At 39.4% G+C, this 23,456-nt stretch overlaps 1 protein-coding gene across 8 annotated transcripts in view; it reads right to left on the bottom strand.

Annotated features, from left to right (window-relative positions):
- Dnm3 (dynamin 3) overlaps positions 1 to 23,456 on the bottom strand; it is a 500,231-nt gene that overhangs the window by 263,794 nt on the left and 212,981 nt on the right. For 5 of the 8 annotated variants that reach the window (XM_037211326.1, XM_028864441.2, XM_028864444.2 and 2 more), the window contains exons 13-14: positions 20,309 to 20,360; positions 19,457 to 19,486 (exon numbers count right to left, since the gene is read on the bottom strand). In XM_037211326.1, the coding sequence (XP_037067221.1) occupies positions 19,457 to 19,486; positions 20,309 to 20,360 (82 nt within the window). The remainder of the gene's footprint in view (positions 1 to 19,456; positions 19,487 to 20,308; positions 20,361 to 23,456) is intronic. The other 3 variants (XM_028864443.2, XM_028864445.2, XM_028864446.1) reach the window with 1 other exon arrangement.

Below are 23,456 nucleotides of genomic sequence, written 5' to 3'. Positions count from 1 at the left end.
CAGACTTGTACCTAATCCAACTATGTCACAGTGAGACCAGATCTCTGGGCCTCTTATACCTAGCTCTATCGCTTAGGGCAAGATCTTCTTGGGGCCTCAATCTCCTCATCCATTCATGAAGACAGTAGTATCTATTTCAGAGGACAAATGAGAAAACAGAGCATTCAACACCACATATCTCCTTACTCCATGATGAGACATAACACCAGTCAGTGCTAGTAGAAGGGACCGAGTATGAAAGTATGAAGGAGAGAAAACCCTACCCATGAGCAACATTCTGGCCTCATCGCTGTGCAGGGAAGATACATAAATACACCGAGTCTTAGAAAATTTGGTACTAAACAAATCTTTGCTAGGAGCATGAAACTGGCAAGAAGCAATCATCTAACTAAAAAACTAAGAACCACACTGAAAAAAGGAATGGTACAGGACATGGGCCAATCCCTTTCTGCTTCTTTTCTGCTGTGTTTCTCAACCCCAGCCATTCTGTGTCTAGAAAGCCTGGTTTTTGTTCTGGTTTTTCCTGGCCTTGCCCTTGCCTTCTGGCAGGATTATGTTTCCTCCCCAGGTTGCAGACTGCCCTCTCACTCGGAACCTGCCTTACAGTACTCCTCTTCAAAGAGGCCCTTCCGTTCCCTCTTCCCAATGCGCCCCGCAACTTCACTCTTTCTGTGACCACCTTCCACCCTTTCCCATGCTCATCTTCTTGTTCCTGTGCTGTCTTGACCATCACTAGACTATAACCATCCTGAGGCTAAGAACTAATCTGCATTATTGCTACTCTACCCCCAGAGCTGTGCCTGGCCTTAATTCTAGGAAGAATGAAGGAGATGAAGAATGAGCAGACAATGAAACTCCTTCTCAAGGCTGGGCCTTTTGCCTTCTCACTTCAAATCAGTTACCAACAGGAGGACCCAGAAGATGATGATGCCTGATACGGACCTGCCAGTAAATTCAAATATGATTGAGGAAACTCAAAAGATAATACACCAATGACTCCATGTGACCCAGGCAGCACTGGACAATTATCTGTAAAAGCTTTGGGCATTTTTGTCAGTTAATTTTGATAAAGGAACTTAAAATTTAACTTTCAGAAAAATGGACTTTATGAGTTTTGCTAAAGATATTTGATCATCAACTATTAAAAAAGTGAAAGCAGGGAGCAGAAAGAGATGATTATAGTATGTCCCCTTGAAGAATTGTTGCAAAAACTCAAAGAAGTGGTCCACGGAAATTTGTGGGTTCAAATCCAGGCTTTACCACATACTATAAGGATCACCTTGGACAAGTCATCCAACTTCTGCGAGCCTTGGCTAACCTCAGTCATAGGGTTGTTGCCAACCAGACCTTCTGGTTATTGTGAGAATTAAAGAAAATATAAATGGAAAAAAGCTTGGTGTAGGACTTTATATAATAAGTTCTTAATATATATTAGCTGCTGTCATTATCTGTCAAAATGGGGATGATGCTATGTGACGGTGCAGCTATCAGAAGAATAAAGTGCAGGCATGCTGCCACATAAGAAGAAGGCCATTTAATAAGCTGAAGCTGTTGCTATGAGTGTGATTATTTGAAATAAAATATTCTAGAGAATGATGGGTACACACAAAACTATGTGGGACAGTTCTAAGTAATGTAACCATCTAAGAAAAAACAAAAGAACCACTTCTGGCATGATTATCATGGATAGGAAAGCAGTTCAGTAGCCATGTGGCTCTTTTCTCTCTGAATATTTATTGTGCTCATTGAATTTTGCACGTGCATCTTGTTTCTGACTTACTTGTAGTTGAGTTTTCTGGGCTCTCATCTTCCAAAGAAGCTCAGAGTATACTGGCTGAAAGCATGCAAGCACTCTACAAACGGACCTATGTCCACAGCCCCAAGGTGATAAATTATTGATATAATGGTTCCAAGCCAGAGATAATCCCAACACTCAGGGCTATTTGTAAATGTACAATAGAAACATTGTCTTGTCATGCTGTCCAGGAACTCAAGGAGTCGAATGAAGAACTTGCCGATTAAAGATGACAATAACATCTGTTAGAGCTCAAGATATAAGCCATCCAAATTGTTAATGAAGCATAACTTAGTGCCCATATAATACTGGAATTTACTATATTTAGAACTGCATTTCAGAGCTACATGAAATAAAAGTTGTGATGACAGGTATAGATGGGAAACTAAAATAATGACTACAGGCAAGCTACAAATGAACTGTGTGTAAAGATGGTATTGAAGAGTCAACCGTTGATTACATCGAATGACCATTCAAAACTAATAAGAGCTTAAGTAGATGTTAGGACTTCCCTTCTGAATATGAATATCATAGTCATTATCTTATAGATGGTTTATATATCCAGCCATTTAATTCCAGATGTTAAAAGCTTTGTCTCTTCTATATAGTCAACATTTGTTAGACATGGACTAGAGAGAGTTTTATGCTAGACACATAAAATGGCAACAACTGCCCTTAGCCTAACAGAGCCCATGGGTTCTGCAGGAAATGGACATTTACAACTAAATACACAAGAGAAGGGTGATAAAACATGTTTCTTTGGGAACCTAGAGTGTAAATTGAAAACAGTGTAGAAGTCAGTTAGGGTACTCTCAGAGACAAGCTATTTAAGGTGAAGGAAATGAAGAGGTGCTATTCAGGTAGAAATGAAAATGATGATGCTCCAGACATGAGAACAGACATAGGAAAAAATCCCAAGAGGAAAAGATCCTAGAACAGTGGTTCTCAACCTCCCTCATGATGTGACCCTTTACTAGAGTTCCCCATGTTGTGGTGACCCCTGACCATAAAATTACTTTCGTTGCTACTTCCTAACTGTAATTGTGCTACTGTTATGACTGGTAATGTAAATATCTTATTTGCAGGATATCTGACATGTGACCCCTGTGGGGGGATTGTGACCCACACATTGAGAACCAATGGCCTAGACCATTGGCTAATTTGTCCAAAGACCAGTGTTTTCAGAGCACAGAACCTGGAGTGGCAGGGCAAAGAGGGGAGAGGAAGTGGGCAGGACTGAGGGCCATGGATATCAGAATTTGGACTTTATATTAAGTGTTTGGGGACTGTCATATCTGAGAGGGGCATGTTCTCATTCATACTCACACTAAAACAAAATGAGGAAAACACGTCAAGTATTTCCCCTGTTTGTAATTTCAGCAACGAGTTTCAGGGGAGAGTTGGGGCTTCTGGTTAAAGTCAATCTTTTCCTTACTTATGGATTTTAATTAGCCATGTTCTTCCTGACCTCCATAATCATGGCTAATTGAAATTTGGCTCTAACTCAAGGGAATCCATGAAGAAACCTAATAAGGTATGTAGCAGATGAAATTGTGATTTCTATTGGAAACTGAAGCCCCTGTAAGTAACAGGCATTCTGATTTCTGTGGGAAATGGAGAGGTCCTGGCAAATATCAGTCATCCAGAGCAGCTCTTTTGTTAATCCCCCAAACCAGTTGCAGATGTTGGCTCAAACAGCCAGGATTTTGCATCTGTAATTTTAAAATTGTCTCATATTTCTAAAACTTGACTCCACATGCACCGGAAATCACTGACATGAATTATGAACCCCAGGAAGAGAAGAAACACAAGAAACGCCAGAAGTGATAGGAGATAATATTCCGAGTGGCCGGGCTGTGTGCACAGGATGAGTGAGTGACGACACCGTTCCTTCCTCCAGGACATGGACCCTGTGAGCAGACTTCTGGAAGTGGATGTACCAAATAAGAGGAAGTCATTTATAGATGGCTGGGTTCTCAAAAACAAATCCTCCGTTTCCCCTTCCCCTCCTCCACTTCACAACAGGTCAACAGGAAGGCCAGGGTGCTGGAAAAAGGGAAAGGTTTCTGAACGGAGAAAAAAGTTACTAATTGAAAAAAAAAAGAACATAATTGTACACTGAAAATTCCTCACTTTAATGAAGAAAGTCAATCTTTAGTAGGATAGGGAAGGGAATAATAAAACATCCTATTACTAACCCAATATTTTAGTTCTTTTTCATAAAAAAAAATGTATCAGGAGAGACTCTGAACTTAAAGAATGTATATTGTCTTATAAACAAAGAATAATCAGGGGCCACTAAAAGTAACTTAAAGTGATGTGATACTATTATTACTTGTCTTGCTTGAGCTCATTTTCCGTGTATTTCTGTGCCCCGCTTCCAAGGCTGCACTCCAGCCAGCCAGGCAATCTCAGCGGCAGCAGATATAGTAATGTGCCCATAGGGGCCATTCATCACAGGCTCTGGGTAAATAACTTCACCAGAATGGAGGACAAAACTTTCAGCCGATTACTTAGGAAAGAGGGAGTTTGGGGCCCGGCTTCAGGGAACCAAGATGTGATTATGAACTCAGTGTGCTCATTTCCTGAATGGGGGACATTCATCCTGGAGAGGTTAGCCTAATGGAATCCCACAAGAGTGGAGAGGAGTTGGTTTCTGAATCAAAGAAATCCTGAAGTAATTTTGAGGTTAAGCATTTCATTTCTTCATTTAACTGAAACTCTACATATTTACATTTTGTTCAAAAGATTATCTATAAGTTACTTCTTTTCTAAACTCCATAATTTAAAAATGTATACTGCTAGGAAATAAAGCCACTTTGGTCTTTCTACATTTAAATTTCAGAGCAGCATTAACTCTTGAGCTACTCAGACTACTCTGGGGGGGGGGGTCACAGTCTCGCTGCACCACACACATAAGCCATCCCACAAAAGAAACATGATCCCAATCTCACAGAAACTATGAGGGACATGTTCATTGCAAATATTTTGAGGGAGGTGAGGAGAGGCTTTGTGAAAGGGTCGAGGGCTTATAGCACATGGAACTCTAGACTAATCTACGGAATTACCATATGGGAGACCTACAAGCCATTGCTTTCTGTTAGAATCCTTGTATTAGAAAACAAGATTTAGATTTCTACAACAATTTATACTAACCGACATTAATGTATTGACATTTAGGTACCTGGACAGAGAGTGACCTGGGGACAGAGACTACTCAGGGCTGTGACACCCCACTGAAGCTAAGACTGGAGCCCATAGGCTAAACAAGATGCCCTCCTCTGCCTGGCTATTATGGTTTTTGCATGAACCTTCTTTTCTTTATGAATGCATAGGGGAGGATTCTCTAATTGAAATAAATCAAAGGCTGAACTAAAAAATGCCTCTGTTGATGCTTCCAAGTTAAACTTTCTGATATAGGAAAGGTGTCAATGATGCTATTGCACCAGAGGAGAGAAATCCATGCTCCAGGAGAAGAAAGTACAATTTGCCTTAGTAGTGGTGAATTTGGGAAATAGTTACGATTGGTGGGTTTGATTTGAATGTGGGAAGCAATGATTAAAAATGAACACAAGAGCTCTACTGAAAACACAAATAAAAATGCCTCAGCTTTTTGCTGACTTTCATTTTCACTGTTGTAATGAGCCAGTGGCCTTCTGCCCAAGAGACATTCTGGTAGAGAACATGGATGTCATCACTAAGGAATATCCCAGGGCTCCCTTACAGTCAATGATGCTTGACAGTTTGCCTTTTTCTAATCCCTTAAATTACTACAGTGAAAGGACTTGGGTCCTCTAATAATTATGAAGTTGGTGTTGCTGGGAAGAATTCTCAGCCCCCGAACTGGTGGGGAGGCTCCTAGCCAGCCAACAGCTGAAAGTTGCTTGACTTCTGTCTTCCATCGGTGAAGAGCCTAAGAGCTCCGGTCTTTGTACAGCCAGAGTATCGACTAGTCCCTTCCCACCCAACGCACCAACCAGCCACTGTCTTACCGAGCAAACTATGAGCTTCTGAGAATTTCCCTTTCTGTGAGAATTTTAATACTATTACATTGGCATTCTTTTCCAAAAATGGCAATTTTAGTTCAACAGCCAAATATATTGATCTGAAATTGAATACTAAGAGAATGAATTCAATTTCTAGATATTTGCCCCAGTAGCCAGGGGGCTTACATCAGAGAAATACAGATACATGATTTAAAAAAAGCTGAAGCCACAGAGTTTGCTCAGGATGGAAGAACATGATCTTGTGAATGGAACTCAAACATCATTTCTGGTGGAAACTCTCAAGCATGGAGGAATGCCTGTTTCATCATCATCTATGGGCTGGAGAGATAGCTCAGAGGTTAAGAGCACTGACTGCTCTTCCAGAGGTCCTGAGTTCAATTCCCAGCAACCACATGGTGGCTTACAACCATATGTAATGAGATCTAGCACCCTCTTCTGGCCTGCAGGCAAACATGCTGTATACATCATAAATAAATAAATCTTTAAAAATCAAATCAAATCAAACTCCAACATGAAAACTAAGACTAATAGATTAAAAGCACTTTCATTAAAAGCCTAAAAACACTTAATAAAATCCATTACTGATTTATGTCATTCCAAAAAGAATAACATATCAAAGTAAAAACAAAAGATACAAGTGTACAAAGAGTTAAAAAATTGAAATTATGTAAAAAAAGCTACTAGTGAATCCTATAATCCTACTAATATAGAAAGCTCTTCTTCAACATTTTCATACAGCAATAATTAGGAAACATAATTTAAAACATTCCATTTACAATTATATTTTCAGAAAGAAATGTGAATGTACCTATATTAAGGAAAACTAGAAAATATAATTAATAGAAGAAACCATTATCTGATTAGAAAGAGGAATAGCATTAAGAACAAGAGAGGCTTTGTCATGGTTAATTCATACGCTTTACAAACACCCAGTTGCAATTTAAATAATGTTCTCCTTGGAATATGATAAAATTTTAATCTTCAATTAAAAGAATGAACAATTTACAAAAGGAAAAAAGTACGTTTGAAAAAGAATAACTGTGAAAGTCAATGGCTGGCATGTATAAGAGAGAGGGGGCTGCAATAATTAAAAAGCATGTCTCTATATAAAAATCAGCAGAGGGACACAATAAACAACCTAAGCAAAGATTTCCGGTTAAAGGGCTCATCCTTGACTGAGAACAAGAATTCTGCTCCTTTGCTACTATTCTACTTAGGGTAGCACTTTTCCAAATATCATTTACATGATTCATAAAACCAAAAAAAAAAAAAAAAAAAAAAAAAACAGATGGCCCCTGCTTCCAGGGTTGCTGATAAACTATATGTGTTGATATAAGAAGCATACTTCAGGCAATGGCTAGCCAAAGACAAGGTGTTTAAGAAGTGTGAGTTGGAGTTAGTTGTGGTGACATAAACTGAAATCCCCAGTGCTCCAGAGGCTTGGTAAAGGATTGGGAACCCCGACAGTATCCTGAGCTACATAGTAAGTTCTAGGACAGTGTGTGTTCTGATCACTGCACTATCACAGATGAAATCATTATATTAACAAGGGTATTGCAAACCAGTGATAACATAGTATAGATCATTCATACAACTAGACATGTACATTTATGCACTTAGAATCAAGTACTAAATAGCAGTAGAAATTGAGTTACATGCAACAACCATATCCCCTTTACAACAGACTCTTAGAGACAGATTCATTAATCATGTCCCTTGAGCAAAAGAGGAAAAATAATGATGCTCAGTGACACCTGTGGCTGGTGAGGGGCAGAGCCATATGATGAAGCCTGGCAGTCGGGCTGCAGGATCCATGCTCAGAACCTCCAAGTTCTGATCTGTATGCTGTGCCCCACTTTGTATCATGTGCTGTGATGAGCCCTTCCTAAGTGGGCTACGGAGACAGATGCCAAGAGCGACGTCATGAACTTGGGGGAGGGGAAGAATATGATCAAAACATATTTAAAGTTAAAAATTGTTTTAAATAATAAGACATTTTGAATTGCTATAAGCATGTGGGTGAGTGATTTATTGCTCTTGAGGTGGAGGCTTCCTTCCGAAAGAGAAATGCTGTGGAAGACTTGAGAGAAAAAGAACAACACAAAACTAGATTCCAAAGAAGTGGCATAGAGGCAGCCAGCACATGGGAAGTGTTAGGGAAGTTAAAAAAAAAAAAAATGGTTCCGTGATAAAGAGCAGAGTAGACGGGAGATTCAGCTTCACATTTTCTACAGCCTAAGAGGATAGGTACAGTTGAAATCAAGTACTCCAAAATAGTATTTCTGAATGCTTTCAACACAAAGAAAGGATGTCTCTTAGAAGGCATGTGTACCAATTACACAAATCTGATCATTATACCGTGTGTACATAAGTTTGAATTTCATGTTGCACCTCATGGATACTTTACTATGCAACAAACACAAATATTACGTCTTTTATAAATTTTAAAAAGAAAAAGAATAGTAGATACCACTCTAATTTTAAAAACTTTATCAAAACATTACAAAAGCTAAAAACATACTAGTCAATAAAAGAAAATTGTTAATAAGTATAACAAAAGGTAAAAGATAGAATATAAAAATTAAGTTATGAAGCTGGGCAGTGGTGTTGCATGTCTTTAATGCCAGCACTTGGGAGGCAGAGCCAGGCAGATCTCTGTGAGTTCGAGGCCAGCCTGGTCTACACAGTGAGATCCAGGACAGGCACCAAAACTACACAGAGAAACCCTGTCTCAAAAAGCCAAAAAAAAAAAAAAAAAAAAAAAAAATTAAGTTACGAAGTAAAAGTATTAATTTCAGGGAACATAAGGAAAGGCAAGAATGGTTCATACTGAAGAGAATACTCATTGTCAGTAAAAGTGAAATACTTCTCATAGCTTAAGAGAGCAAAAACATGACCCAGCCAAAAAAATGTTTTCCACACACCTAAGTACAAATCTAGAAAACTACTATGGAAAAAAACACAAGCAAGACAAAATATATATTTCTTCAATTGTCTAAGCAAAAGTAATACCTTTTATTTTACAACAAACAATTCTAAAATTTAAAGAGACAGAAAATGCTTCCTCTCTTTATAACACATGAAAAATATACAAACTATTTTTTGAAAACCTAAAAGTCAATATGAAAATGGTACACAGTGTCCCTCAGAAAGACAAAGGACACACCAGACACTTTAAAAACCAGAAGATCCCAATCCTTTCCAAACACAAAAATGAAAAGCTGCTCCATAACCAGCAGTAAGTGAAACACAAGTTGAAACAGCAATGTATTATTCTTCCCATCAGACTATCAAAACTTTCATAAAGTCTACTTAAATATTCAGAGCCGGGGCAGGAGCGGGGGGAGGGGGGAGCTAGATCCTTGTATGTATATTGCTGTTGGTCTATTGGCTGGTGCAGCAGTTTTGGAAGGATGGCAACCCCACAATGGAAACAGTGCCAAAGCCTACTTCATGGTAGTGAGGGTGAAAGAACGACCATCCAGACACAACAAAACAGCGGTGAACGCTGGAAGGACCAGAAGGAGGACCACAGGCATTCCTGATGGATGGAATCGGAAGCAGAAAGGAATGGGTGGTGTAAGGGGAACAAGGCATTGGCTTGGGCCTGAGGTGGACCAATCAGAAAGAGATAAACAGCAGCTGAGAGTTTCTTCAACATGCTGCTGGCTGAGTTGGCATAAAGTAGAAGTTCTCTGAGATCTGGAGTCATGGTTAAACAAGCTGTCGCTAGAACAAGGACTTATTACTCTGGGATCAAACAACAGATATAATCCCAATGTCCATAAACACTCAAAGGGTCACAAATGGGAAGATCTTAAGAAGCCACTATTGATGCAGAAGAATGCTTGAGTCTGAAAACCACAATTAATAAAATGGCGTCTTTAGTGGTAGATACTAAAAAGAAAAAAAAAATAAATGTTATCAAAGTTCCAGGAAATGTTTTTTGAACCATTCAGGCATTTACCTCACCAGGAATCACATACACCTCAACCTGCAGATGAAAAAACCAAGAGGCCGTGAGATGAAGGGAGGGAAGAAAAGACAGGGAGGGAAAAGGAGGAACAGGGAGTCGTGAGTGGCAACTGAGACGCAGGCGGAAGATAACAAGGAGATGCTTGGCTTACCCTGTATTTCCCCAGGTGTAAGAAGACCAAACTGCCCCTCCCCAAACTGCAGCCCAAGGGTAGGATGGATCTTGTCTGCTCAAGTTTTCAAGACAATATGAATATATAAGGTGCTCTCTTCCTTATTTGTGATCTGTAAGTCCTCAATTAAGACATAAATTGAAGCTGGGTGGTGGTGGTACATGCCTTTAACTCCAGCACTAGGGAGGCAGAGGCAAGTAGATCTGTGAGTTTGAGGCCAGCCTGTTCTACAGAGTGAGTTCCAGGACAACCAGAGCTACACAGAGAAACCCTGTCTTGAAAAAACAAAACAAAACAAAAAACTACCAAACAAACAAAAGACACAAGTTGATTCTATAAGTGTAGCAAGCATATTTTTGCTCCTCTGGAGAAATACACTATTGGTATACAGCAAGTCATGTTCCAAACAGAATTCTAAGTTTAAAAAACACAGACCCACACAATGAGCCATCCTTCTAATGAGTATGGCCTCATGGTCTCCATTCTCTATTCTTAATAAGGTAATTATTTTCTTATCTTATAAGGTATTGGCTGGCCCCTTTGAAATAATTTATAGAGTTAAGGATAAAGATTAACTTACATATCACTTAAATCCATTGTTTTCAGGATCTAATGGCATTACTATAAGAAAAGTATCAGAAACAAAACTAACCACAAATGAATATAAATGATGATATGCAGTAGTTGAGATTGTGAAGTGTGATTCTTGTTGCAATTTATAAACTATTGGAAGCCGTGAAAGACTGTGATTAATAGAAGGCCTAAAATCACTTGTTCCTGCATGTCCATTGCTGCTCTTCTCACATCAGCTAGGGAATGGAAACAGCCTAGATGTCCATTAACTGAGGAAGAGATGATGGAAAGGTGGTACATTTACACAGTGGATAATTAACCAGCTATTAAGGAAAATGTAATTATGAAATTAGCAGGTAAATAGATGGAGCTAAAACAGTCATCCTGAGTGAGGTGACCCAGACCTAGGAAGACAAATGTCACATGTTCTCTCGTGTGTGGGTGTTAACTTTTCAGCTTTACATACATGTGTTTGATTGGGAATCCTCAGAAAGGTTAGGAAACTAGCAAGGGACTATGGGGGAAGAGGGGGTGGTTTGAGGAAGGGACAGATGGAATATAGTGATATAAAGAGGGAAGGGAGAATAACGGAACAGGAATGATCAAATGGGGAAATATGGGGAGAGATAACTAATACTAAAGGTCTTCTTTAAAAAATAGCCATGTATAAACCAACTACCATAGAAGTGTCCTAAATATATACATATACACTTGTATAAAAAGAGGCTAAATGGACTCACCCTATTACAGGAGATCAAGACCCCAACAATACAACCCATGCTAGCAAATAATCCCAGCACCAGAAATGAGCTACCTCTTTTTTGTTGTTAGTCAATGGGTCTCATAGATTCCCCCAAACATTATAGAATATTGCCAATGCTCTTGGTTATCCTCCAGAATTTCATTGTAAGACCCTGTTTCTGGAGACACTATATACTTGAGTGACAAAACGTGGAGAAAGCAAGGAGATACTAACCTAGAGACTTCACCTCTACTGGCTAATTTTCATAGTGTTAGAAGGTGTTGTATGCACACTACCAAAAAAGAAATCATCAATCTCACCCAGCTGTGACTCCTGGGAGCAACAATAATGACTGGTCTGACAAGATGTGTCTACTGAGACAACAGTGGTGTGAATGTAGGTTCGGAGAGTAACCAACCACTTTCTGATGGGCTGTAAGGTGCATTTCATGAGATGGAACCCACACCTGACACTGTTACTAGACCAAGAAACTGTGGCTAGACAGGTCATGGGCCCTGGTGGAGAACCTACCAATACTACTCTGCTAACGATTATAATATTTTTCCCATAGACCAGTGTATCTCTCAAGCACCATCAGAAAAGCTAACACGGAAAACAACAACTGGTCGACTTGCAAAGAATAAGAAACTAGAGAGTTAAAAATGGGACATTCATAACACATTCCTTACACCAAGACTTGGGCATCTTCATGGAAGTGGGGTGAGAAAAACCGGAAGAGGTAGTGGATGACGTCAAGGAAACAGTGTTTTCTGGACACAACAAGACAGTTGCACATATGAAACCATGTGTGGCAGCATGCACAAGACCTGCACAAGCTCAAGCTGGACAAGATGTCACAGCATAGAGGGGAGAGGAGGAGGTCGGTACAAAGTCCCTCCATGAGCTGCAGAGCCGCGGTCACTTGATCACTCCTGGGAAATAGAGTATCAGTTTTCTTTAATGGTATGATGCCTAGTCAGTTGACGACACTACAAGACAGGCCTCGTTCCCAATAGTAGTCAAGCAATGCAAATTGGACTCCATGGGTTTTAGAAGAAAACAAAGAAGAAAACTCAATGTTAGGTGGATAGAAAAGTGGGGCTGGATTGGGAGGAGTTGAGGAAGGGAGTAAATATGTTCTAAATGTATTGTATGAAACTCTCAAAATAGTGATTGAAGTATTACTTGAAAATAGCAATATTTTATTTCATGTCTTCATGGCTAATATAGTATCTTACTTCAATTATATTATTTATATTTAATTATAAGTAATATGATATCTTACTTCTGTACCATTAATAAACTTTGTATGTTCTTTAATACAAATCCTAAGGATAGACATTTAAAAAATTAAATTTCTTTTTTTGTTTTTTGGCTTTTTCAAGACAGGGTTTTTCTAAATAGCCCTAGCTATCCTGGAACTCATTTTGTAGACCAGACCAGGCTGGCCTCAAACTCAGAGATCTACCTGCCTCTGCCTGCTGAGTGCTAGGATTAAAATTTCTTTTTCAAAATTGTAAGCTTATAATCAAATGACCTGGGTCTGAATCCTAGAGACATCACTGATAATTTGTATGACCCAGCATGTAACTCTGTCTCAGCATGCTTCGACATCTTTCTGGGTAATAAAGTAAAGGAGTGCCTATCTTGAAGGGAATTAACAAGCCAACACACACACACACACACACACACACACACACACACACACACACACACACACACACACACACACACATACACACATACCCCTACCCCTAAGCTTACTATCTACTATTATCTCATTTAATGTTTACAATAACCTGGGAGGCAGCTACTACTGCTATTCCTTTCAGAGTAGATGCTTGATAGCGGTTGGTTTAAACCAGGAGCTCCTGCTTACACAGTGACCTCACACTTTTGTAACCGAAGAATGATCATCAAATGTTGCTTCTCAACCTTGCACTGGTCAATAGTATTATTTTTAAAAGAAATGGAAAGTAGGGGGTAGAATTCTATTAATAGATTGGAAAAAATTATTAATTTAATCAATCAGTTAGCCATGGATTTTAATAAGGTGGAACGAACTAACCACTGCTAAAGACTTTAAAGAAGGTAACATGTGCAAGCAACCCCTAATCCAAATGGAATTGTTCAGATGAGCACACTCAAAAAGCTCCTATCATCGTGGGGTGCATATCTTTGAGTGGCTGAACTTGCTTCTTTGAACGGCAGCTCTGAGTTTCAGATGAGAGGATCCATCCCCACTTCCAGGCCCTGTGACTAGGTGGCCTGTGTCCTAGGATGCCCTCACACATCCAGGCCTAGGCCTATAAGTATATCTTGTGATCTAGCCCCAGAGGTTGGTTGTGCATGAGCACACTATTCAGGAGTCTAATCAGGGTAAAACTCCAAAGATTTTTCTGAAAATCCCAGGTTCCTTTATTCCTGCTGTTGGGTAGGGAATACCCTGAGTGATAATTACAGTCACTTTCAGGCCCTAAAGTGGAGCCAAACAGCAAAAGAATGGAGCCAGAAAATGTGGCAGGAGCCAGCCTGGGCCATGAATTAAACAATCCCTGATTCTACTACCACTTTATTCCAATGACACACATTAATAAACTCACTTTTCCAGAGTCTTTTAAGTTGAGTTTCCTGACATTTACACCTGAAAGAATCCAAACTTATGTAAATATTGGTACCAGGAAATCAGCTAAGGGTCAGGTTAAAGGGGGTTAAAATGAGGAGAAGTCTGAAAGGAACACTCCATCTTCAGCTAGGGAGCTGACAATCTTCCACTTGGAGCAGTAGTGAGCACACTGATATACAATACATAATCAACAGGCCTGAGCCTCTGAGGTACCACAGGCGGCCCCCACAAGCACCTGCTCGTCTACTGCCTCAGGAAGATGTCTTTGCTTTGCACAGTTGCAGATGAATACAGTCTGGGGACCGTGAGCACATCGGGTACTTTTCTGTCCTACACTGTGGAGGCTAAAGTGTGAATTGTTCATCACTTAAATGTCAATCATTCCTCTTTTCCCCTAACATATTAAAGTCTAGAAAATCACATCCCCCACTTCTCTTTAGCTACCCACATCTTAAGACAAACAAGGCTCCAGGCCTCTCCTTAGCAATCCTATGTGCTCCCTCTCCGTTTCCTGCTCTCTTTTATTCAGGTAACAACCTCAGACATTCAAGTGGCATTCAAAGCCATCATCCATTCAGTAACTTCAATCCCACACCTCACTGCTGCTTCCCCTTTACTCCTAGGACATATTTTCTCTGACTGCAGTGAAACCTCCAGTGTCCCAACTAATCGATTTCCTTTCAATTTTCTGTCAACATCATCTGTTTTTTTTCTTTTTCCTCAGCACAAACTCCAATGTACCTTCCCGCTCCTCTTATCATTTGGTGAGCCCAAATGACAGTGCCCTGGTCAGCAGAATATGAAGTGACATGTAATTAAAACTTCCTTCACTCAGACTTCTATTTCTTTCCCATTTGATGGAAGAAACGAGAAGACTCTCAAATCTGGCCATGTTATAGTTTCAACATGAAATGTTCCTTGGGACCTCTAAGGTCAAGGCCTGGTTGCCAGCTGATCAGATTTTGGGGAACCACTGGACCATGAGAGTTCTGACTTGGTTGATAGATTAATGTGTAATAAGGAATTAATAATTTGATAACTTTAGTAGGTAACTGGATGTATGTGCTTGATGCTCTTGGAAAGGCGAATCCTCTACCTGGCTCTTCCTCAGTCTCAGCTTCCTGGCCACTGAAAGGTGAGCAACTCAGCTTTACTACACCTTCTCCATCACGATGTTCTGGCACAGGACCATGAGAAACAGTAAAGCCAGTAAAGCATGGACTGAAACGGTGAGTCAAAGTAATACTTGCTTCCTTAAGTTGTCCCTCTTGAGCATCTTGTCACAGAGACAAAGTCTTTATTATGAAAGTGGGATGGCCATCTTCCTGACTTCTTGGGGCTGTCACAGCACACTAAATTAGGCTTTAATTGTAATCATCTGCTAAGATTATTGAGGTTGTTTGCTATTTAGTCAATGTTTCCTGGTTTGTACAGAGATCAAGCCACTCACATTAAGCAATGCATTACTATAACTTCTCTCTTCGCAAAACTGCAATGCAGTTTTCCTCTTGACTTTCTACACTGACCCTGGAAAAATCTGCAGTCCAGTTTTAAGTATTTTCAACTTTATATTAGTTTTCAAGTATAGACTAAAAGAGCAGTCCTTAAGGCCAGTAGGGCTGCTGATATTGATAGGTCTCAGATGACGTCTAGCCCTGCCTACCACCTGATGACTTTCTCTAAGCTTCCTGAGATTCCCTCCAAACATCCACTGCCATTGACTGTCCTTGGAATGTTCTCTCTGGGAGAAGAACTAGATTACAATGATTGCCAGTCTCTAGCTGAAGATGGAGTGAAGATGGCGTGTTCCTTCTCCTCAATGTTGTCTTCCATTCTGTTCCTCTCCAGGTTGTCCAACCTTTCTCACCACCTCTCGATCTTCTTTTCAGTTCCCCATGTGTTCCAGCCCTTTCTCCATCATCCTTTGAACCCTATATTTCTTCCTATGTCATCACCCTTTAGAGTTAATCTCACCTCTCCTATAACTTTAATAGCTACTTTATATACCAACAACTGTAAAACATGTCCCTCGATTCTACATGACTCTTGAACCCCAAGCCATAATGATGTCTAGTAGGCACAAACAACTCCTACCTTCTTTTCCCACCCTCTCTAACATGCTCTTTTCTTGCCTTCCCTTTGTCAGTGGATCCCATCAGCCAAGAACCTGGGAGGGCTAATCACTCCTCCAGTAACTATTTATAACCACTCCTAAAAATGGTTTGAATGTTTTCCTTCCTCAATATGTTTTCTGATACCAATATTTGCATTTTTAACACAAGTTACTTCAAAAACACCATTAATTTCTGGGTCTGTACTTGCACTCTTCGAAACTATTCTCTAGACTTCCCTGATATAAAAATCAGTTAGTATCCCTTCCCTATTGGAAATCTACCAAGGGCTCTCTGTACCTTTGAAGAAGGTCTCTGTCTCGTCTCAGATACACATCCATCCAATCTCCAACTGATGTGCTCACTCTGGCTTCCCATGTTGTCAGTCTAGTCTCACACTGAACAGAGCCACCACACTTAGAGTCTGAATCAAAATCTAACCTTCTATGCTCCTTTCCTGTGCCCAAATCAGAAGTCTGAGAGCAATGGAGTCTTGAACCCTCTTCCCAGCATCCAGTTCATCACAGCGCTTATGCAATTCTTCCCATTTAATCAAATTCTTGAATTTATCAGCACCTCCACTAACTCAGAAATATCCATAATTTCTTATCCAAAACACCCAACTAATCTCCTCTTTCCATCTTCTCCACCCTTCACAGCCTCCTTCCATTCCACAAGCAGCAGGATGCTTATAAAATGTTCATGTGACTGTGCTTAAAAATCATTTTCTGTTCTCAGCAAGCAATACTTTATTGGAACTCTGATCCCCATAACAGTAGACAAAATGTCATTAGAAAAATTTGAACCGTAAAATGGGACAGTGTGAGACTCTGAGGAGAGAGGGTAATCAGACATACATGACAGGTCAAGGCTAGCCTCTTGCAGAAGCAGTTTTTCAGTAAGACTTGACTGAGCAGAAGTATCTAGAATTTAATACAGAGCATGTACTGCATACTTACCAACATTCCCAACATCTTACATCTTACTGCTCTAAGCATTACCACAGGTTTTGGCACATTTAGATTTTAAATACATGTCTGATGAGTACAGAGATGGATGAGGTTCCCATTTAAATTGTGCAAAAGCCCAACTTTATATAAATTTCATGATTGTAATTTTTTGTGTTACATGCTGGCATCGATTTGTAGGTCTACTAAAATGTCAAGGTAGATAAAAATGAGTAGGGTAGGACTGATCCTGTGTTGTTTCTGATGTATAGTTATTACCAAGTTTGTCTCATACCCTGGAGCCCTGAGAGGACAACAGGATGAATGTATCACTTGAGGACACTGAGGGACCTTTCAGCCTTATCATACGTGTAGCTGCCATTGGAAGGCTGGAATCTAAGGTCCCTAGCTCTGCACCTTTTTATGGGCAAAACTGTTTTTATACAGATCCAGACAGACACAAAATACCCAGATTCATAAATAAAACAACTTTAATTGTTATAGTATACTTCTAAGAAACTATAAAAGATCCTCTTAAATATACCTTCTTGTGTTATAAATGGCTGAATTTGATTCTGGAAAATAAGTTATTGAGATACATAAGCTAATAGTTGCAAATTGATATTATTTCTTTTAATGGACAGCAAAATCTGAGCTGAAACAAGAGGACTTATCACTTTCATTTAGCCTACCTGCTCTGTCTATTAACCCGTCTACTACATAAATAGGCTGTGCTGGATGACAGGATGCTACCTCTGATCCCATAGAACGTTGGTTCCTGCATGACACAGTATATGTAGTATTTTTCTAAAGCTTTAGAAATAAAATAATTCTGGCTTTCAAGGCTTGAGTGATCCCAAGAGTTTGGAGTACTATTTTCCAACATGCACCTAATTCTGTTACCATGGGTTACAAAACCTCTATAATGTATGGGATTTGATGTTCCTGGCAAAAGTGAAGTCATGGAAACACAGCTATGATCTTAGCATTTAGAGTCTCTAATTGAGAGCAATACCATACTTCCTCTCAGATCTAATATAAATTAGGTGCCTGCACCATCACACTATTGCATTTCCTAGCTGTAGCTTCTGACCTGTGGAATTTTTTTTTTTTTTTTTGAGACAGGGTTTCTCTGTGTACCCTTGGCTGTCCTGTAACTCACTATGAAGACCAGGCTGGCCTTGAAATCAGAGATCTACCTGCCCCTGCCTTCCAAGTGCTGGGATTAAAGGCATGTGCCACCACCACTACCCAGGGAGAAAACTTTTATAGATAAACCCATGCCACACTAACCCACAATATAGACATTATGGGCATTGGAATAATTGGTTGTAACTTCTAATTTTCCAAATACTTCATCATCCTTATCTTATAACTTCTATAATTTTCTCATACTTCCTACATTTTCATCTAAAAGTTCCAAGTAGCACATACCTTCTGGAAACAAGAATTGTACTCTTTCTAGGGTATGTGTGTATCTTGGACTTGGCTGTGGAAGCATCATTATACATACTACTTCAGACTTTCACAACCACCCTGTAGAGATTCACTTTTTGATTCATTCTGTATCCCAGTTGGACTGGATCTCACTATGTAACCCCAGCTGGTATTGAACTTGTGACAATCCCCCTGTCTCATCCTCCCACAAGCCTCTCCACATAATTTCACAGAGTTGTTTTCTATTCTTCCCAACGCACATCTGAGCAAACTTGGGATCATTATGTATAAAGCTCCATGGCTACTAATGGGCATGATTAAAGTTGAACTCAGGAATACCTAGATCCAAAGCCTGTATTTTCCAATCTCATTCTCAACTTGTGCAGTTGGGAGGACAAGCCTATTTCCTTCATAGTACAAATAAGAACACAGTTTCATTCTAAATGTTCCTGTAAATGTTTTATCATGCCTTTATACTTCTATGAAATGTAGAGAGACTATCTAATAGTAAAAGATTCAACTCTGCAGCCATATAAAAAACAATGTAATTTTGCCTTGGGATTTTTATTCTTAAAAGATACAAATGATTCCAATTGGGTAAGCTTACAAATAAATATATTAAAGTCAGATAATCAATGTTCACCCACCTTTTAGAAGCATCATGTACATTTATTGAAAACATTATTGTACAGGGGAAATAGAAAAGCTTATGTCTCAGACCAATAAAGCAGAAAATGATAGAGGCAGAGATCGTTAATGATTTTAATGATTTTAAGGCCCATTAAAATTAGAGAAATACCAAAGCACCCACCAGGTTAAGGGTTTATTATTACAGCATTGTAGGGTTTACTAGTTCATACCTTTCAATCACAGCAAGTTATTAGCAGTGAAGGATAACCCTCCGAAGAGGAGTTTGGTTTCAGTGATATGGTGTTATGAACAAGACAACCTAAGTTTTAAAAAAAATTAGTAGCAAGCGCTAGTTGAGTTAATCAGTTAAAGACAAACTGTGCCCTTGGGAAGCTAAATAAAAAAAAGCAACAGTAAAGCTTACAGAACTTAGCTCGTACAATTTGCCTTGAAGGCGGAAGATTGGTTCCCTGAAATAGCAAAGAATTATATGCTTTAGTTCAGAAAAAAAAAGTTTTAAGATAAAGTCTGTTATTACCTCTTCTCCTTTCAAAACAATGGGAAAAAATCATCTAGAGCAGAAGTTTCAATTTGTTCAATAATTGTACCTCTGTGTTTTTTTTAAAAAAGCTTTTAAAAAAAACATCATTGTTTTGAGTTGAAAAGAAATAACAATGCAAATATTCATTATCACATAAAACATAGAAGAAACAGCAAACTGCCGGAGTTAATACAATCTCTGCAGAGCGCTATTAGTCAGACAGCAGGTCAGCCCCAAAACTCAAAAAACTCAAGTGATCAGATCGCCTTAGCAATTAATATCGTCGTCAACCAATAGAAATTTGGCATGGCAGAGGTTAATCCAACACTGCCTTATTTCTGAGCTGTCCCTTCACTGTTACCAAGCTGTGCAAATGTGTGAACTAGCCAGCAGCACTCAGAAGCTCATGCATCTACTCACCATATTTTTAACCTTTAACTACCTCAGATTCAATGTTAAATCAAGTTCGGTGGTAACAGAAGCAAGCAAAAGAGGACACAAGGAGTCTAATACAGAGCGCACAGCAAGTAGCAGCAGTTACTTAAGGTGAGGTGGTAGGGTTAACTGCAAAAATAGCCAAAACAAAGTACAAAGTTCGCTCCAAAAACTTGAAAAGCAAAAAATAAAACAAAAAGCTGCATAAGCAAAAACTACATATGATTAATTTGCATTCAAAAAAAAAAGTCAGTCAAGCAGTTTAGTTCCAATGCTTTGGGGCATGCATGCACTGGGTCTCTTACATGGTTCCTACCTGATTTCCAATTGTGCTTTTCTTGTGAACCTGACTGCTCCTCTGCTGAGCACTGAGAAAAGCAAAGGAGAGCAGCACTGAAGAAACGCAAGATGTTTTTTCTGAACAAGTAACAGACACAAAAATACATTACATGTTTAAAACTCAAGGCAGAGGTAATAGCAGCAACCCAGGTCCATCCAATTCTGGAAGATGAAACAACCCAGTAGGATTTCTTGCAGCAATTAGCAACCAGCAAAAACAAAAGCAAAAACCTATAATAACTCCACATGGGAAAAACTACATCGACAACAATGGGTTGGTGTGTTGGGGGTACTTCTCCTGGTGTGTAAAAGAACAGGAATGGGTATCAAATTAATGCTTATAGAGTGACATATTTTCTGTGACATACAGATTATTTTTCTGCTCAGTACCCTCTACTTCCTTCAGCACTGTTCTATTCAAAGGCCAAAGCCAAAGTTCTTGCTGTGGATTTCCAGGCCCTACTCAGCTTACACCCACTCTCTGCCACTTTGACGAGGACCCTCTTCCCTTCAGCTTACTCACTGGTGAAGCCCAGTCAGCATGGCCTCTGTCAGAGCCACCCAGCACAGCCCTACACAAGAGGCTTCATGCTAGCTTACTGCTCTAAAGGTATTTCTCCTATGCTTCTGCAAAGCTCCTAATGTCTCTTCAAGGGTTGGCCCAAACTTTTCTTTTCAGTGAGGTCTAAGTTACCTACTATTGTAACCGCAATTGTTCCCTTCAGGAACCTCCTGGGCCCTCTTCTGTGTCTCATTGGGATATTTTACCTTCCAGCCTGCTGTAGTTTGTTTTGTGTCTGTTTATCCACACCCTTCGACATCAAGCTGGAAGCACCCTGCAAGCGAGGCTTATGTTTGCTTTGCTTAATGCTCTCTCCCCGGGGCTCTGGGAGGACCTATCACAAACTTGGCTGCAGAAGCAATCTATTGAATGAAAAGTTCCACGAGCTTTGTTGTTAAATTCTCCACTTCGCAGTGAGCCAGAAGGAAGGGTTAAAGTCAGTTATCACTCTTAACAACTTAGCCCCAGAGCCTACACTAGTAAGTATGATGTTATTCAAGCTCTCAGAAGAACAAAGGCTTCTGCTTTCTGGATCCATAGATCTGTCATAAGAAAACACAACTCATCTTGAGTATTCTGGCAAGACAATCAATGCCATACCCTCTGTTAGTTCATCTAAAGTTTATAGTAGCTGTTTCAGAGAACAGTGGAATGGTCTGAAAGTAAGAAGAGGTAGACTACAGCCATAAGCTGTCCGCTTAAAGTGATTAGATGTTATGGTTTGGTCGCAAGATAGAAATCAAAACCCCACTTAGAACAGTTGTTCAAAACAGCAGTTTTTGAAATCTCCCCTGATGTATTTAAGCTGCTTGCCTCCACTCAAGCTCATAAAAACCAGACAGTGCACTCAGCTGAGGCTGGGCAGTGAAAGGTAACACTGCATTTTTGGTCACTGGAGATATTCTGTGTGTATTTTTGTTTTTCATTATTAATTTACCAATTTCAGTTTCTTTCTTGCCTTTGGCTTAGCTTTATAATTTTTAGCTAAATGCCCAATTCCCTTCATTTCTTTTCAACCAGTCCTTTGAGGAATCTCAGCCCACAGTTGTCAGTGTTTTGTAAGCAAGGATGTAAAGGAAGGCTTGAGTCTGTCTGTGGCTAGGATCCCATGCACCCACACTGCCCTCTGGCTGCCCACCAAGCCTGGCACACTGAGTGTATCAAATACTGCTCCCCCTGAACTTCAGTCTCTCCCTCCTACAATGTCTCTCCAAAGTCACCTTCCCAGATGCCCCCTGGGCTTGTCCAGCTCCTAGGAATAAGCAGGAAAATGTCTACTGCAATGTGAATGTCCCTTGGTTGTGGCTATATTCCAATATATGATTTTGCTTTAAGGGGACAGACCTCTTATTAGTATAATCACTCTGAAACTACAACAGACACAGAAGTGAGCATTTTTTTTCTTTATAAATTCCTGTGGACTCCATGTTACATGGAGAAAAGAAGCAGAACCCAGCTTTGGGCAGAGCTTGACCCCATTGGCCACAGCTTCTCAGTGGCAAAGTGTGGGAGTGTGAATTGTTAGGGGTGGGGGTGATGTGGACAGAGGAGGAAGGTAGACTGAATGAGTTGTTTCTTAGGGTCAGGGTTTTGTCTATCTGGGTGGTAAGTTTTGGTTTCCATGTGGGGTTTTCTGCCATGTTAGAGATGGAACCAAAGACCTCCTACATGTTCAGCAAGGATGCTTCACTGAAATACTTGAACATCCTTCTTAGGCTCCTGAGTTGCTGCATTCCTGTTGGTGATTACCAGCAATATTAGATATAGGGCATTTCCACTAACGGGGTTTCTGTAGGGAACAATGCTTGTTTACCATGTGCCACTTACACAGTCACACAGGAGAAACAGATTTATTTTATGACTCAATCTTAAATACTAGGGTTAGAATAAACACTAACTATCCTCACTTTGTACCTAATGAATACCTTTTTTTCATCAGCTGCCTCCATAAATTCAAACATATGGCTGGTAATTATGTACTTAGGTTGACACAGTTGTTCCATAAATAATAAAAAGGTAAGCTATTTAATTAAAATACACTCATTATCATAACTTTTGATAACTTAATTTCTGAATTATTTAAGAATGTGTTCATGATAAAACATGTGAAGAATTTGAGTCCTTGGATATATTCTTAGATATGGATGCTTAACTGGTCATCATAGCTATTTTATAAAATATGCTCATACACAATATTTTAATTTGACATGAATTAAACATTTTAGTGCAGCAACTTTGAAGAAGAAGTAGACATGAATAAGGTATGGTCTTTTTAACCAAAAGCACTAGTTCAAGTGAAAAATATATGTATGTGTTATATGTTTAACATCTGTGTGTATATATGTATATATGTAATAAATATTATACATAATATACAAATGTGTTATATAGTGTATAATATTTATTACATATATGTATATACAAAATACAACAAATAAAGGATAGGCTTTACTAAAACAAGAGGATTATTATAAAGAAAAAAAGAATGCTGTTTTCTGACTTGGGATAAAGTTACCTCAGCTTTTATTATGTCTATGAATGTTTGTTGCTAATCCTATAACTC

The sequence above is a fragment of the Peromyscus leucopus genome, chromosome 15, assembly GCF_004664715.2.
Source record: "Peromyscus leucopus breed LL Stock chromosome 15, UCI_PerLeu_2.1, whole genome shotgun sequence".
Lineage (NCBI taxonomy): Eukaryota > Metazoa > Chordata > Mammalia > Rodentia > Cricetidae > Peromyscus > Peromyscus leucopus.
The sequence above is the reverse complement of the archived record's forward strand: the minus strand, read 5'-3'. Positions and strand labels throughout refer to the sequence as shown.